General features: G+C 37.5%; 1 protein-coding gene across 2 annotated transcripts in view; it reads right to left on the minus strand.

The window, feature by feature from the left end:
- Window positions 1–15,846, minus strand: part of CABLES2 (Cdk5 and Abl enzyme substrate 2) — a 36,176-nt gene extending 20,330 nt beyond the window's left edge. For both annotated transcript variants that reach the window (XM_051976703.1, XM_051976704.1), the window contains exon 1: window positions 15,161–15,846. In XM_051976703.1, coding sequence (XP_051832663.1) covers window positions 15,161–15,828 — 668 coding nt within the window. In that variant the 5' untranslated portion in view covers window positions 15,829–15,846. The remainder of the gene's footprint in view (window positions 1–15,160) is intronic.
- Between the last annotated feature and the right edge of the window lie 3,074 nt (window positions 15,847–18,920).

Here is an 18,920-nt window from a genome sequence, read left to right on the forward strand (position 1 = left end):
TGCTATTCCTTATGCTACAGACATTTGGCACATAAAAACATCAATATATAATAATTATTGTAATTTACTGGTACTATATTCTTTCAGAGTTGGGAAAATTTCCAGTAATATTACCTAAGCAAAATTATCTATACTTCAATTTCTTTTCAAGTGATTATTAATTTTTCTCAAGGCACTGAGAGCACATTTTGTTACCTTAGGCAGAGGTCACTATTCTTAACCTGCTAATTAATATGTTAAGTCAGGAGCTAAGATTTTATGTTGTAGCATAGCATTCTTGCTACCCTATTGTGCAAGGGAATTTTAATTGGGTTTATGTTTGACTATTACAAGATGAATGTGTCAGAACCTGGGCTTATGTGTGTTGTAAACCTTAGTGTTATATATCACCTATCATCTTTTAATTACTTGCAGCTATGAAAAAAAAGGAAAAAAAATGACTCAAATTGAATTCAGAAACATATTTACATCTTTTATCAAGGGTTTGTGTCAGGTGGTAATAATAATAATAATTTAGCATTTACATGGTGCTTTGTTTGCAAAGTTTGCCAAGCCCTTTAGAAAATTCTCATTTTATTCTTCTCATCCTGGAAGGAGAATGCTATTATTATTTCTACTTTACAAATAAGGAAAATTAAATGATTTCACTAGAGTCTCATAGCTAATAATATCTAAGGTCACATTTGAACTCAGATCTTCCTGATTCCAGAACGTATTCTACTCATTGCCTAGTATTTTGTAATATGAGAGATAAAAAGGATGAAGCAATGGTGGGACAATAGATCAAAAAAAAAAAAAAAACTAAATATAATTTCATTTTATTTTCAAATATATGTGTATTACATGGTAGGGAAAAACTTATGTTGAATTAAGAGAAAGCATAATGTGCTAGAATGAGGAAAGTGATGATGAGATGAAAATCCTCACAAACTCTTCTTTGGTCAGATTATGCCTGGAATATAATGATAATGGTGATAATAAAAATAAACATTTCCATTTATATGTTGCTAAAAGGTTTGCAAAGTATTTACAAACACCATCACAATTCCTCTGGGATGGAGTTGCTATTATTATCTCCATTTTACTGATGAGGAAACTGAGGCAGACAAGTTAACTACTCTGTCCAAGATTAGTTAATAATTGACTGAGACAGGATTTGAGAATCAGATTTTTCTGGACTCTAAATCACTGTATCACCAGCTGTCTAAGTAGAATTACAGCATCTAATTCTGGGCAACATAGGCTAATCTAGAGAAGGGTAGGCAGTATGGCCCATGTATATGAGGATCAGATAAAGAAAATAGAAAGGCTTAGCCTGGAAAAAAGAGGATTTAACCATCTGGGTATTTAAAAACCTTTTCTTACAGAGGAAGGACTAGACTTGCTCTGTCCTTAGAGGGTAGAACTAGAACAAATTTGTAACTATTAGGAAACTTCACAAAGTGTGCTCTTAAATCAAGCATAAACAAATTCAACTGGGGGCAAAGGAGAGGGCAGAGGAAAAGCCTTGGGACATAAGGCCTTGGCAGGACACAGTGAGGCTGCTACTTGGCAAATTCTCACAGGGCTGAGAGGAAAAGCATCAGTTACTTCCTATGTTAACTAATTATTCTGGATAATTAGGTGTAAAGGAATGCTATCAACACCCTCTAAATCTTAGTGCCTGCCTGTTCTCATTATGACATTTCAATAGAAAAAAATGAACAAAAGCTATAGTGAGGGAGATTTTGCTCTATTAGATATATATGTACTTAGATGTATATATAGAAACATTTCCTAAAAAATTAGAATATTCTTTTGAAGATAGTAGGATCCTCTCCTCTTGGAGGTCTTTAACTGGAGTCTGGGTGACTTCTTTGTCAGAAATGTGGCAGGAGAGATTACTGTTCAGACAGAGATCAGATTACATGGCTTTCGGCCTCTTCCAAATGTGAAATTCTGTTTCTGGGCTAGAAATACTTTTTGATAAAGATAAGGAGACTTAAAAATTTCTTAAAGATTTAAAAATCAACACAGAAATGACATTCTTAAGCCTAGAATGATAAAAATGCACGTCCTTCCAGTAAGTAATAATAATGCTAGCTGACATATAGCATTTCAAAGTTTGCAAAGCAGCACTCTATATATACATTATTTAAATTGTGGAAAATATTCTTGACCAAATAGTTTATATTAATCATTCTGTTAATGAGATACATGATATAAGTGAAAACTCAAGTTATTTATAGATTCAATAATCCCTCAAAGCTCAGACTTGGAAACTCAAACTGCAATGTGCTGAAAGTCGCAGGATAAAGTCAGTCATCAGATCAGCTAAAATGGGGACAAAGAGACTGAGACTCCTTACTGGAAAATAAACTGACAGAAGTCAGATTTGGCCTTATCTGCTTAGAGACAAGAAACTGAACAATCAAGTAATTTAACTTAAGTTCAACAGAAAGAGCAATATACTGTATACCAGAATACAGTGCTCTAAAAATCAATGCAGTTAGAAGCAAAGTTTTCTAATGGGTATAAGCTTTAATAGTGAATAATTGCATTAAAACTTTTGGAACACCCTGTATAATACCTTCAGGTGTAAGAAGCAATGCTATCATTATTTCTTATCTTTTAATAACATGATATATAATTATAGATTTTAGGCAAGAAAAAGTCTTTAGTTATATAAAATGAATTTTGTGAAATATGAATATATAAAGAATTATATAACAATGCTAATTTCAGAGAAATATTGTGAGGATTACTGCTGATAGGGCAAACAAAGCTGTCAAGTATTTTGAACACCTCAAGGAAAGGTGAAGCTTGATATCATTGTTCTTGAAAAGCTCCAGAAGTATTTAATGCATTATTTGGAGTATTTATTTTTCAAACACACATGCATAAGAGACAGTGAAATTCTGGCCAGTAGCTGACAGATAAGATGATGTTTTTAAATCTGAGAGGATGTGACAATTTCAAGCTTTTTGCTCTATATATGAGATAAATTTATTCTCTGTAGTCTGTAAAGTGACCCAATACCATGAATGTATCATAGGTATATTTTGTTTAACCTAATCATAGCTCTAAGCATAGATTTAAGTTGGAAGGGATTTCAGAAATGATTCTTTTACATCACTGACTTAAGACCATTCAGTTTCTGCTTGAATTTAGAAATACTGTATTCTACTTTTAGGTAGTTTAAATTGTTAGAACAAGCTAAAATCTGCCACTGCAAAATGAATTTTAGACTCCTAATTTTTTCCTTTGGAAACAAGAACAAGTTTGATTAACTCTTATAAATGATGACCTTTCAAATACTTGAAGATAACTATCATGTTTTCTCTCAATCTTTTCTTTAGATTAGCCACACCTAGCTTCTTCAATTAAGATGCAGCCAAAGATTACTGAACAATTATTGGATAAGGACTAGTCTTTTTGGTAGAATGGAAACAGATAGGGACTACTATGCAGGAGAACCCATTGTTTAAATTACAAGTTACAGTTCCCAAACTTTGTTTTCCACATTTTCCTGGTACCCTTCATAAAGTGTTTTAAGTGATGATATTAATAATTATTTTAAGGGGGATTATGCAGTATTCATAATTCTATAGATAAGACTACAAATGTACAATTTAAAAGGTTGTCTCTGAATCTCAAGGTGACTTGTTCACCTAACAAGTGGGTAATTATGTGTCACTGCCTTGTTATGTATTTGAGAAACAAATATTCATCTTCACAGAAATCCTGTGGAAAAAACAAAATTTCGTATTTATAAAAGGTATACAAAATCACGCTCATGTAAAGGGTACTATAGATTTAGTTTTGAGAGGTCAATTGATCATGAAAGGATCCATTCTTATATACAATAAGAGATACTGAAGAAAACTTCCAACCATCCCTACTCTCAAAGTGGGGCAAGAGAAAACAAATGAAAGTGACCTTTAACCAGTTTTAGATATTTACAAGTATTTGGGAGGAAGTTTTTTTCATTATTAAGTGTGGGCAGGTAAATTTAATGACTTACAATTTCTGTATTGTCTAGGTCCCCACCCCCCTTTTTTCTTTTTATTATAGCTTTTTATTTACAAGATACATGCATGGGTAATTTTTCAGCACTGACAGTTGCAAAACCTTTTGTTCCAATTTTTCCCCTCCTTCCCCCCACCCCCTCTTCCAGATAGCAGGTAGACCAATACATGTTAAATATGTTAAAGTATATGTTAAAGACTATATAAGACTATCTCTAGTCTTAAGAACAACAATTCCTTTTAAGAAATTTAAAAAAATGGAAATTATTAATATCATCAATACTGATTACTAGTATCAATAATAATAACAATTGCTAGCAGTTATATAGTGCTTTAAGGTTGACAAATTGCTTTATGTATGTAGTATATGCTCTGGAGCTACTCTTGCAATTCTTATTCATATTTAAGAAGTCAGTAAAATGCCCCTAATGTGGCTAAGTCTTTCCCTTAGAGTTCTGGGATTAATCCTCAGGGGCTGAGGTTTTCTTTCTAATACTACCTAGCTCTTGAGTCCTCATCAATGTGGTTCTTGTTATTTATATGAGTTGGTTATCAGTCAGCCAGACTTAACTGACTTTTAGAAAAGGGGTATTTTACTATAGTGATATGAATAGTTGTTATAGACCTCCTCCCCATCCAGGCAGTACCATATTTCCTATAAGTACATAAAAGTGTCTGGGGAAAGAGGAGTCAAAGTTAAGCATATATGGCATCCTCAGAGCTTTTTAAGTCCTTTTACTGGAGTCCTTAGATCTTCCCTTTAGGTATAAGTAGCTTTTTTCCTGAGCTCTTTGTAGAATCCTGAATTCTTGACCCCAATGCAGACAATGCAATCCATGTATTTGGGGATGCTTCTAGGACAAAGACAGGAAACTGGCAAATACTCTAGTGGGTTTTGCACTAGCTTCCTTATTTTTAACAGGTCTCACCTGAATGGGACAATGTCTGTTCTGCAGCTCATCCTATGACTTTTTAGGAATTTCTGCACTTAAGTCTAATGTTTTTTAATTGATAATTTGAGAAGTAGTCTCATTTGATAAATATATCAGGGGCAAATGGGGTGATTGATACCATCTTTACATATAAATTATTTCATCTGCTCCTCACAAACTTCTGTCACATAGGTGCTATTATTATTTCCATTTTGCAGATGAGGAAACTGTGATTAAAAGAGATTTCAGTGGTTTTATATTTTCAAACTGTTATTCAGTCTATTAATTAGTTCACAAACTAGCGGGGTCATGTATTTAGATAAGGACCACTCTTCTTTTTTCACAAATGAGGGGGGAAAAGGTCCAGAGAAGTTTAGGTGACTTGGCTAAGATCACAGGTGGTTGAAATATTTTAAACCCAGCTCCTCAGAACCCAAGTCTGGGGCTCCTTATTCCTACTGATCAGTTAAAATAGTGTACAGAGTCCCAGGTATTTCAATCAAATCTTAACTAAAGAGCAAGTTATTCCAATTTTAACTGGGAACTAATTATAGAGAACCTCCAAATGTCCAAGCATGTATGTGTCACAAACCCTAAAACCAAAATAACCTTAACAATTATAGGGCTGACTTGCTCCATCCCCTTATTTGAGGCACCTAAGGAAACTACAGCCCAACCAGGGTAAATGATTTGTAGTCATCCTTGTGCATATCTAGAATGAACTCACTGGGAAGCAACTGACAGGCATGAGCCTCTGGATGAGATACGCATTTCTTAAAGAAAAAGATAAATAAGGTAAAGAATGGGTTTTAGGAGAATCTTTACGTTAACACGAAACTAAAACCATGGTCAAATGTTCTAGAATTATGGAGTCAAAGAATATTAGCACAGAAATGAACTTTACAAATCATCTATTCCAACTCCTTCCCAGAATTTTTACCAGCAATTTTTGGGACAAGAAGCATGAAATATGCCCAGAATAAAGGAAACTGCAGTGGCAGCCCTAGGGTACCATAAAGTTGACGCTAAGAGATAGAAACATCAATTAGTAATTTCCCATTTTAACTATTCTTGTTAATTAGGTGCTAAAGCTCAATTGCTATGCTGCTGAGGAACTAACTGTTGTTAAAACTCTCTAAAGCTGACATCCTGGGGACAAAGCCCCCATAACCCTTCCCTGGTTACAGCTCTTTCCTTTCCTTCAACAGAAGAGGAAATTAAGGCTTGTGATGTGAGGTTAATTTGTCCAAAGCTGTATTGCCAATTGCCGGTGGAGCCAGGACTCTCACAACTTCTAGTCCAGAGTTCCTTCCCCCAAATCACACCTACTGTTTCTCTATGTAGTCATAGCTATATTCTTCCTTCTCCAAGTTTTAAAAACAAATATACAAAGTATATATATTTTCACGATATTACAGTAATAACATGCAATAATTATCTAGTTCTCTTTTAAATAAGCTAGCTGAGAAGTTTGCTGCACTTTAGAATTTTTATTTTTGGCATATAGAGGAGGCATCTTGTTTAATAGTGTGTACTTCCAGTTACCATATTGTATTCATTTAATTTTGAACAACTGTTCAATAATAGGTTTGCTATCTTCAATGGATATTTATAGTTTCTAGCATATGACAAGTTTTCCATTTTGATTTTGAATTGTAGCAACCAGACAGTTCTCAAAGGCACAAATTATTCTCTCCTCTCCCTTTTAGCTGATCGTCTAGTTCAAGAAGCATCCTTTAGTCAGACTTAGGAATGACTTAATTTTAAGGTTAATTTTAATTTCAAAGACACAATATTCCTGGCAAAACAAATCAAAGCACACAATCCAACGATGTATTGAGCAATAGTTAAGTAAGAAATAGAATTACAAAGGCCAGTATAGTTTGGAGGAGACAAATAAAAAGCAACTCAGTCATAATATGTGAAATAAGGACAAACACAATGGTTGCTAGAATTCTTTTGACATCAGAAATTATAAAGGGGCAGCTGGATGGTCCAGTAGATAGAACACTGGCCCTAGAGTTAGGAGGAACTTAGTTCAAATCCAGCCTCAGACACTTAACACTTACTGTGTACCCTGGGCAAGTCACTTAACCCCAAATGCCTTGCAAAAAACAAAAACAAACAAAAAATTAAGACAGGTATAGACATTATAGCCATGGATTTATCAACAATTTTAACTGATTATTTACATATTTCGCCACCTCCTGGGAAAAGAGATCTGTTCTAACCAACTATCATCAATAGGAATTTGTATTTTCTTAGGAGGATAGGAAAAAATTGGTTGCTGAGAGAGGCCTCTCTTTCTGCTTTTCGAGAACAAAAGGTCAGGAGCCAAGAAAGAAGAGAGAGAGGTAAGATAGGAAGGGAAGACCAGTAAAAATTTAGTGAGATCCAGAAAAATTTGTGAGACTTTTTAAAAAACAGCATCAATTACATGGATCTTTGCTTTCTGGATGGCTGTAGATATCTTCCTCCAACTATGAAGATTCAATATCCATGCCTCCCCTACTCCTGCCTCTGTGCTCCTAAGTTTCACACAATGTTCCTATGTTGCCCAATGTGCTGGGTCCCTTTCTTATTTTCTTTTGACACTGCAAAGATACCAGTGGAATACAAGTATTATCTGTCATTCCTTGTTTTTGCCACATGATAACCCAAATTTTTCACACTTGTACATTTCTTTGGTGACATTTTTCAACTTTGGTTCTTCCAAGTACTTCCTTATTTGTTGCACATTACAGCACATTCAACACCAACTATGAGCTGCTACATTGCTGTAAGAGTGATACTAATTTTCAATTATTTGGAAAACATAAGATCCCATGACTTGCAACTACACAACACTGACAGAACATTAATAAAAAAGATACACTTTTTTTCCCTTCCTGGGAGGAATCTGAAGTCATTAAAGGAACTTTGAAATTTTCTAAGGGTCATCTCACCCATTTCACACTTCCCATTTAAGTCTGGGACCATATATTACTGGCCCAACATGTGTATATTTATGTAAACAGACACCTTTACTAACCGACAGCCTATAAAAGTTATCTGTCCACCATGTCAAAATCTGATAAATTATTTTCATTGAATAAGTATATTTCTCTTCTTTCTGGTGGGAAGAATGATGAAATACAAAAATCCTTCTAACAAAAAGAAAGTCAAGCAAAACAAATTCTTGAACTGAAGAAGTTAAGAAAAAGTCTCATTCTGCATTTTGGGTCCATCACCTCTCTGTCTCTCTGGGTGATAGTTAGCATGTTTCATCATTCTAAGTCATGTGGTCTTTCAAATTTCTTTGTTTTCACAATAGTTGTATAACTCAGTTTCCAGGTTCTTACTTCACTCTTCATAAGTTCAGAGATTTTCCTAGGTTTCTCTGAAATAAGTCCTTTAGTAATTTTACAACACAATTGTATTCCACTAGATTCATAAGCCATAATTTGTTTAGTCATTTCCCAACTGATGGCACCCTTTAATTTCTGATTCTTTGCCACCACAATATCAACATTTTCCTTTTTGAGGGTCAACTTTGCCAATTTGATGAGTGTGAGATATAATTTCAGTTACTTTAATTTGCATTTCTATAATTAGTAGTTATATGGAATACTTTGTATGGTATAGATAGCTTGGATTTCTTCCTTAGAAAGCTGTCTATTCATATTTAATCATTTATCAATTGGGGAACTGTTACTATTATTTTTAAAAATCTTAATTGGTTCCTTATAGATCATTGAAATGTGGTACTATAAAGAAAGGTTGGGTGATTATGGCCTTTGTTCTTACTTAGGAGACTACAGTATTTTAGGGCTTGATACAATTGTAGGGCTTTCCTACAAACTGAAGCTTTTGGAGGATTTCATCATCTTTATGGAATCAATCTTAATTTTGACTTAATAATTGTATCTGTGCTGTTATTTCCTCCAATACAGTGGTGAATACTTTTGGTGAACATTTCTACCTGTTTTATACCTGCCTGATACTAGTGAGTAGAGGATCAATGAACCAGAGTTTCTTTGTTGTCATATTTTTCAAAGAATCTTACATAATTTTGATATATGCATAGGATATGGCTTGTTGAAAGAAAAGTTTAAGGTAGCATTCTGTTTTATAGTTTCCTTCTAGGAACTATCAACTTTTAAAAATTAAAAAAAATTAGTCAATGGGATCTTCTTTCACTGGACATTTATGAAGTCTGATACAAAGGAACCTCTAAATAACAAGTATCTTCACAGAAAAATTATACTAGGGAGCAGGGTGTAGCAAAAAAGAACACTGGACTAGAAAACAATACCTGAGTTTCAGTTCTTGGCAAGTAACTATCCTTCTGAGCATGTTTCTTACTCATTTTTAATAAGGTCTCTGTTCTGGGAATTGGATTAGATCATCTCTAAAGTCTTTTTCTAATGTTAAGATTTCTATGATTTTATATGTTGGGATACTTGAAGAAGTATCTTTTGAAAGACTCATAATTTAAAAAAATTATTTTCAAAACTTTTTTCTTGTTTAGAGCTTAAAGTTTGGAGTTCAATTAGCCCTGGAGCTTGGTAGTTTGATTCTCGATAACTATACAACATATTCAGTGAAATCTTCATCTAAAGATGATCTTACCCACCTATTCTTATTCTAGGTAATAAGTAGCATCAGAGAAATAGTGAAAGCCTGACTTTAAGCATGTACACAGTTTTAACCCTCTAAGTAAGAGGAATAATTATAAATGTTTCTGCAATCCAGTTTTACACTATATGAAATTAAACGTGGGTAGAAATTAAATGCTTCAGTTTTACTTTTGTACATAATTAAATAGTAAAGACTAGTTAAAATTTTAAGACTTCAAGATTCTAAAATAGGTAAGTTATGAAGAAGATAATAAATAACCACACAAATCCATTCTACGAAGCTTCTCATTTTCCCTTGGGTTAGATCCATTAAGACTATATAGCCATTAATTTTTTTTAACCAGTTACTAACTAAATTTGTTTTATTTTGAGGACTTCTCTTGAATCTTTTTGTAATGTTTTATATGAATTTCTTTTTAATTACTAGCAATCTGGATATAGAAACAACAAAAGGAAATATTCACAAGGGATATAAAAATTACTTATCACAAAAATATCTATATTTAGATTATTAACTCCAAATTTATAAGCATTTTATTATATATACTCTCCCCCAAAAGGCATATACAAATGCTCTAATACCAAAATCTGGGAGAAAAATAGAATGGTATAGAAAGGACAGCACTGGCTCTGGAGCCAGGGAATTTGAGTTCAAATCCTGTTTCTGAAGTTTCCCAACTGTCTGTCTTTGGGCAAGTCACTTCATTTCTGATGAGGATAATGCAGCCTCACCCAGAAGAGTATTTGCATTCCCTGGGAAAGACTCTGTTCCCACATTATGCACCTTTTGGATGCAAAACCTACATTCCCTGGGAAAGACTCTGTTCCCACACTATGCACCTTTTGGATGCAAAACCTACATTCTCTGGGAAAGACTCCTTTCCCACACCCAATCTCAAGTAGGTTCCTTTCGAATGTAAAACCCGAATTGTTTTGTTTCTGTCTAAGAGTAAGCCCTGAGAAAATGTTTTTCGGCAATTCTTTGACATTGTCCACCAAGAGAACATCTTGGTATCTCTCTCTTTAATAAAGCCTTTTCTTATCACAGCCTTTTGTGTAGGTTTCTCGCTGGAACCCGTCCTAACTTGGTGTTATGGAGAACTAGGAGACCAACCCATTTCCCTGCCACGATCCATACCTCATCAATTTCCCTGGGCCTTTGTTTCTTCATGAACAGAATGAGACAGTGGGACTAATCCTTTTTGGATTTACAATCTGGGTGATGCTTCCAATGGTTACTTACAGAGAAAATTTTGCCTTAAGAATTTTCTTAAGAGGGAAAAAATGGTGTTTTTTAAAATATTAAAATTTTTTAAACATTTTAAAAAAATAATTGATTCTTGCACAACGAAACTGCAAATTTTAATTGATAAAGGTAGAATGATACCTAAGATAAATAAAACCCAATGGACTTGATTAAGAAGTGATTGCCTTCTCATCCCTAGCTTACAAAACTGTTCGACAATCTCTGATAAAGATATGCCTTCTCCGTGTCAAGGCAATCCCTAGCAATAAGTAACTTTAATGCTATTCTCATTTCCCTTTTGGCATATTGCCCCCCTAATTATTTCCTTCCTAGCCACCCCCTCTCCCCATCTTATCTTCAGTCTTTATCTCCTAGTTCTTCTCCTGCTGCCTACAAATAGTCTGGGTTCTTTCATCCAGGTCTGCAGCTCTCTTCTCAAAGGCTATCACCTCTCCTATGGGTAGGTAGATGGTAGTGGACAGAGTGCCAGACTCAGGAAAAGTTGGGATCAAATTCTGTCTCAAATGCTTATAAGGCAGCACAATCCTGAGAAAATCATTAATCTCTCTGTGCCTCAGTTTCTTCATCTGTAAAATGAGGGAGATAGACTTGTTGACAATTAAGGCCCTTTCTCATTTACAACCACACCTCTTGGCTACCATTTCCTTCACTCTTCAACCTTCTGTAATGTAATTTTCTGACTTCAATCCAATGAGATTGCTTTCAAGTTGCCAACAATTTCTGAATTGCTAGATCTGGTGGTTGTTTCTCAATCTTCATCCATCTTGAGCTCTTTGCAACATTTCACCCTGCTGACCCCCTTTTCCTCTCAGTTTTCTCTTTGTTTTCCCTCTCTAGAATTCTATTCCATATCCTGCTCCTTCCTATGGGTACACCCCGAGGCTCTGTCCTGGTTCCTCTTCACTTTTTATTATTATTTTAATGACTTCATCAGCTCTCATGAGTTTAATTAGCAACTCTATGCAGATGACTCCCAGATCCAAATATCTAGTTTGGTCTCTCCCCTGGTGTCTCTAGAGGCAGAAGAATTTGGGTTCAAAACCCAACTTTAACAGAGTGCTTGTCTGGTACTGGTACTGACAAATCAGTTCACTTCTGTAGGCCTTGGTTTTCTTGTCTGTCCTTCAGAGTCCAGATAAATGATCCTATGATTCCATCTCACCAGTTTCCAGCTGGATGGATTTTTTATAAGCACCTCAAATTTAGCATGTACAAAATACAGCTTATTAACTTTCTCTATAAACATTCCTATCATAACTTCATTACCTTTGTTGATGGTATCAAGTCACAGAGGTTCACAACGTTGGAGTCATCCTTGGGTCCTCATTCTCCCCTACCCCACATATCCAATCAGCTGCTTAGTTTCCTCTAATCTACCTTCATGACAGCTCTTGCTTGAATCAACCCCTTTCCCTCTATTAAAATGGCCATCATTACAGTCAGGTTTTCACTTACCTCTTGACAGGAGCATTATAGAAGCTTCTCTAATGATCTTTCTGTCTCTTCTCTCCCTCCAATAATCCCCTCTACATAAGAGATTTTCCTACAACATAAGCCTGACTCCATCATTCCACTTCTCAAATTCCAGTGCCTATTTCTAGAATCAAAAGGGGACAAACTCATTTGGCTTTCTTTTAAAGCCCTTTACAACATGATTCTAAATCACCTTCCCAGGCTTATGTTACTCCTGCTTTACCCCCAAGGTTCCAACCAAATGGGCTTCTGTGCAGTTTTTCACACAACATTCCATCTCTTAACTCTTATGCCTTGGAACAGTTTGTTCACACTTGTAATGTACTCTTTCTAGATTTCGCCTTCTAAAATTTCTAGTATCCTTAAAAACTTAATTCATCTTCCAAAGAAATATACAAAACATCGAAGACAAACACAAAAAAGAATTAAATCCCTGTTTCAAAGAAAATGAAGAAGCCTATAAAATTTTAGCTTCTTGGTTATTTTAAAATCATCTTGGCATAATAAAAATGAAATCTTTATCTAGGAGATAAAATTTTTGTTAGGAGAATAAGAACTTAGATGATTCATTCATTTACTAATGGCATAAGTACAATGATCAATTCTAGACCAAAAGTTGAGCATCAAATTAATAAAAGTTATATTCAATGCCTAGCTTACTTTACTAATAACTTCAATATACTTGCTATTTTCATATCTTGAAAACTAGGAAGAGAACTTTGAGGAATGGTAGTTATTATTTAAACCTTTAAAGTATTATCAGTATGAGCCATTTATCACTGTGAGTAAATCATATTTTGAAAAAAGTCCAAATGTATAATAAGTATCTTCAGATTTCTCTAATACTCTCTCAGAATAAATGATTTAGTTAATATAAACCTTTCAGGACACATTGCAAATCACTACAACCTTAAATCTACACATAATTACTAATAGTTTTTCTATACACAAAGCATCATTTTACTATGGAGATCAAATAATTTTGCATAATGCAAAAATGACCTTAAAAACATAGATAATTAAACACAATGCAATGATAGTTTTCCTGCTGCTTCACACTCTGCTAATGCAGTCTTTGTACCAGTCACAAGGGCTGACATTGATTTTATATATAGGTATGTTTGAAAAAGTTCATGTTTAAACATATGACAACATTAAAACTCAACTTTTTAAAGACCCTTGTTATTACAGCTAGGATTGATTTGTTTTCTAGAGATTACTTTCCTACACCATATCAGAAGATCTACTAAGATCAAGTGAACAAGCACTTTTATGTTGTCTTTACATGACAGGTCCAGAAAAATCACTAAGCAGTTACTTATGGTGCTTCATTCTGGATAAGAAACTTGAAATTTTACAATCAAGAGGCTTATCTATTAGTTGTGTTAAAAAACAAACCACAAAGAGCATGGGAATTAGCTCTAAGAGTGTGATATAAATCTAGCATCTTATAATCATTTATTTGCCAAAGAACTCTCCCCTTCCCCACCCTATTTAAAGAAAGTCACTAACATTTAGAAAATGCTATTGTAAAAAGGGTCAATTATTTCAAAGGTCAAGTCCTACTTTCTGCCAGAAGAATTTTTCTTGTTTTCTTGAATCTTGATGCCTTTCCTCTGAGACTTTCTCCAATTTATCCTGTACAGCATATATCTTGATTGTATTTTGTTATTTGCATCATTACCTTGCTCGTTAGACTGGAGTTCCTTGAGATCAGGGCCTTTTTCTGTATGTTTTGTCATATGCTTAGTACCTGGCTGACACATAATTAGCATTATAAAGCTTGTTGGCCTGATCTGATATAGCACTTTCTTGCCTATTAAAAAAAGCATCAAATGGCACACTTGATAAGGATCTCAATAAATAACTAATTGGGCAGAACTAGCTACACAGTTACACCAAGATAAAAATTTTTTTTAAATATAAAGAACTTCAGTTTACTTTCTTCAAGAGTTAAACATGTGCATTCATACATATGTAATAGTTTTCAAGCAAAAAATGTAAATACCTACTTAAAAAAACTTAGATTTTTAAAATTTAATATAAATTTAGGAATTTTACAAAAAATTTATAAGATAGGCTTCTGAAAACTCTCTTTAAAAAAAAACTGAAATTAATTTGTTTTCAAGGAAGCATCTTTAGGTAGTCTTGACTGGAGGGGTTTGAATTATTGTTCATTGCTTGGAGTAGAACTTTTCCAAGTAAGCACTCCTTCAAATATACACTATTTTCTAAAGACAAAATAGTTGTCAAGGTCATGAAAACAATTCATAAAAAAAATGCTCTCCATTGGTCTATTTTAAAAAAAATTTAAAAACAAATCTCAGCAACAGGACCAGATCTGCAAACACTACAGTTTTTCAACGTGAGATATGCCGTATGCCCAAGCATCTTCCCTCGCGGTTAAAAGGGTCAGAAGATGCTGCCAGGAAATGAAGGTAAGACACCAGCACCGGAGCAATGGCCCAACACTTGTTTTAGTGGGGAAAGCATAAACTGGGAAGGGAGTAAAAGAAAAAGAAAAAGCAGAAGCCTGGACACACTACGGAAAAAAAAAAGTAAACTACATACTGTCATGTGCGTTTCCTGAGAGGGAAGGGAAGTCACCAAGAAAGGTAAGTAAGTTAGATGCTGGAGGGAGTCTTTGGAAGGAGTTGTGGGGGACGGGGTGCTCCGGGCGAGGGGCAGAGCTTAGCAGTAGCATCCTGAGGGGCAGAGACCCCAAAGTGGGGCTCCGTGGTCTCCCCACCTCTCCCAGCATCCTCCCGAGCTCCCCAGCATGGCCCCTCCGCAGACGCCGCCGGGGTGGGTGGGGAAGGTGTCGAGACGCTCCCCGCCCCCACCTGCCCGCAGGACTCTCACCTTTGCCGCTGGACCTCCAAGGTGAAGCCAGTGCTCGTCTGCGTGGGGCTGAGGAGCCCCTGCGGAGTTGAGGGAGCACCCTTGCCCCCTAGCCCGGACATAGCCGCGGCGGCGGCAGCCCCACCAGCGGCGGCGGGGGGCGCGGTGAGCGGGGCAGGCGAACCCAGCTGACTCCCGAGCAGCAGCAGCGGGGGCAGGAAGACGCCGCCTCGGGCACCCGAGGGCTCGGCTTCGCCGCGGGCCGGCGGCAGGGAACTGTCCTTGGGCAGCTGCAAGAGCAGGGCCGGGGCTGGGGGAGGCCCGTTGGGGGCCCCGGGACGGGACGGCCCGACGGCGGAGGGAGGCAGCGGGTGCCCGGCTGGGGACTCCCCGGCCGCCGCCGCCTGTCCGGACGAGCTCTCATCTTGAATCTGCGGCGGGGGCTTCTCGCCGCCAGGGAAGAGACTGGGGGGCCGGCCATCCAACGAGATGTTATTAAGGAAAAAGAGAGCGGCCTGTCGGCGCCGGGGGTCGCCCCGCTTCCTCAGCTGCGGTGGGTGGCGTGGCGCTGAGTGCTCCCTAGGAGTCGGCGGGGTCGGTGGAGGCTTGGAGGATGAGCCAGTGCCGGTGGCGGCGGCGGCCGAGGCAGAGGCGGCTGAGGAAGAGCCACCCGCCGCGGCCGCAGCCATTCTCTAAATGAGCCGCAGCGGCCCCAGCCGGCCAGAGTGGCCCGGTCGGGAACGCGCACGCCCCTCGCCCATTGGCCATGGCGCGTGGGCATGCAAATAAGAGGATGTTCTGAGGCAATCTATTGGGCATCCTGGCTCGGGGGGCGGGCCAAACCTTTCTCCAGGGAATGCTCCTCTGGGTCCTAGAGGCTATTGATCTTGAGTCTTGAGGGAGCGGCTGGGCTGGCCGCCCGTCCCCCCCGCGGGGATAGATCAGCGGCCAAGTGGCTAGGCGGGTTGGGAGGGCGCCAAGACGCCCGGCACCTCCCGCGTAGCGTGTTTGAATCCAGGCCTGGGGAGGGGTGCGGGCAGCGGTAGTTGTTGCCGATGCTCTGCTCTTGGGAGAGATGGGAGCTCACTTCCTAGGCTGCAGGTGGGATAGCCCTTTGTTGTTGAGGGCTGGGGAAGGAGCGGGTTTGCTCTGCCCATTCCTTTCTTTGCGTCTCTCAGTCGGGGCTGCTGGTCCGAAGCTGAACCTGACCTGATGAAGGGGAAGGGACCTAGCCCTTCCTCGTTTGCTTACAGAAGACAAAGGAACTGCTACACACTCTTGATAATACTGTTGTTGCTTCTTTTTTTAAAATTAATATTGTTATTCAGTAGCGAGGATACTGAACTATATCACTGTTCTCCATGGAAGTTTTCATTTATTGAATGCTAGAGATCACCTTGCTGCCATCCCTTCATCTTAACGGCAGAGGACCCTGTGTCCCAAAGATAAATGACTAGACCAAAGGGACAACTAGCTGGCAGTGGATAGAGCGCTGAGCCAGGAAGCCCTGAGTTCAAATTCGCGCATCTTGTGAGAATCAAATGGGAAACTATTATAAAGTGCCCGGCATGTCGTAGGTGCTCTATGATAATTACATACAGATGTGTGCATACCCACAATTGGAAGCTGAGTGTTAAAAAAATAACTACAGTAGAGTCTAGGGTCAGGGGTCCTCAGACTTTTTAAATAGGGGGCCAGTTCACTGTCCCTCAGACTGTTGGAGGCCGGACTATAGTAAACACACAAACTTTGTTTTGTGGGCCTTTAAATAAAGAAACTTCATAACCCTGGGTGAGGGGGATATGTCCTCAGCTGCCGCATCTGGCCCGCGGGCCGTAGTTTGAGGACCCCTGCCCGGGTGCTGTCACTCAATACAGCCTTCAAGAGAGGTCCCACTAATACAACGTATATGTGAACATGCCTGTGCACGTATGCACATGCACACAGACATCGGGAAGAATGTGAATAAGAAAGCACAGAAATGTTCGCTCAAGATATTTGATATCTTGAAATATATAAATATATATGAAGGGGAAATATGCACATACAAATACATGTGTATACATATATATTTCTCTAAACTGGCTGAAGAAGTAGAGAATACATAGATATATAATATAATTTTAAATATGTATTTAAAATAATTAAGTCCTTATTCATTTAATTAATTATTAAAGTAGATATTTAAACTTATAGTTATGTAATTATATAAAATTATGTAATATAATTCTGTTTCCTCTTTATACAGTTAATTTAGAACTGGGATCAGAACCCTTACCTTAGAACCTGAGTCCATGTGTAGACTCTTTGCTTGTAACTTGGAAAGGACAGGAAGAGATCCGATTGGTGTTTCAGCCAGGAACAAGCTACTAATGGATAATTGAGAGTTGGTTATGTTTCTATTTCTGAAGTTTTTTGGGTTAGAAAGAATAATAGTAAGGTTACAACTTGGCATCTCCTAACCTTCTCCCTTTCCCCAGGTTGAAATGCAGATCAATGCTGCTTGCGAATGCTCTGAATGGTCCTTACACTGGATGAATGTATGAAAGGACAAGCTGTTTCCTCATGGATTCTTTTGAACTCTTGTCCCTACTGGTTTTACTTATGGAAGTAATAGAGGGACCTCGCCACGAGGCTGTGTTGACTGGCCAGCATTGTTTCTAGGAGTATCTCTAAGTTCCAGGGCAATTATTATTATATAACATTCAATTTCCAAATTCTTAAATGACTTTTTTTCTAGCAAGTAAAGGGAACCTTCAGGCAGTTGCCCCAACTTCCTAGTTCTTCTCAAATCTCTTGCCTATTATGGTCCAGGAGACTTCAAGGTCTAGATCTCAGACTCTCTAGTGACAAATAGATTTAGATTTGGGCTCCTCTGAGTGGGGGTGGAGGGAGGGAAGAGGGACATAGAAAGTGACTATTTTAATATATTCCATTAACAGTTGATTGTGGTTTTGAAACCATAGGATACAAGTGCAGGAAGGGACCTTAAAGCCCTCTCATTTTACAGATGAGGAAACTGAAGCTTACTTTGGGTATGTGATTTCTTTAAATTCATGTATCTTGTTTATAATAAAGCTAGGCCTGGGCCCAGGTCTCCATCACTGTTTCTACCTCACCATCCCTACCTCAGGTCTTTTTTTTGCTGCACATCTTTTATTTCTGTTCTCTGAGTTCTTGATTCTCCCAGTTATCTATATTTGTGACTGGAGGTGGTGGCACAGATAATTCAAAAGAGCAAGAAATTAAAAACTCATTTGTCATTGGATTTGGAATGCCAATTTTCTGCAGCATACTCATGCATAATTATGTGCTGATCAGTAACACTAAGGACTTAGAAGGGACAGGAAGAGCTCCGATTGGGGTTTAGGCCAGGACCAAGCAACTAATGGATAATTGAGCGTTGATTATGTTTCTATTTCTGAAGTTTTTTGTTTAGAAAGGATAATAGTAAGGTTACAACTTAGTATCTGCTAATGTTCACCCCTTCCTCAATTTAAAATGCAGATCAGTGTTGCTTGTGAATGATCAGAATTGTCATTGCATAAGATGACTGTTGGAAGGAACAAGCTGCTTCCTATTTTTTCCTACTCCTTCTTACTCACCTCCTCAATTATTTTAGACAAAAAAGAGTCAATAATCCATGATAATTATTTGCACACAGACATTGTCAATATAGACATAGTAGTTTATATACACATATAGGCACACAAATAATGTTTCAATCAATGCATCTACAAATATTTACTACTAATAACATCTAGCATTTACGTAATGTTGC

This window comes from Antechinus flavipes, chromosome 2 (genome assembly GCF_016432865.1).
Source record: "Antechinus flavipes isolate AdamAnt ecotype Samford, QLD, Australia chromosome 2, AdamAnt_v2, whole genome shotgun sequence".
NCBI lineage: Eukaryota > Metazoa > Chordata > Mammalia > Dasyuromorphia > Dasyuridae > Antechinus > Antechinus flavipes.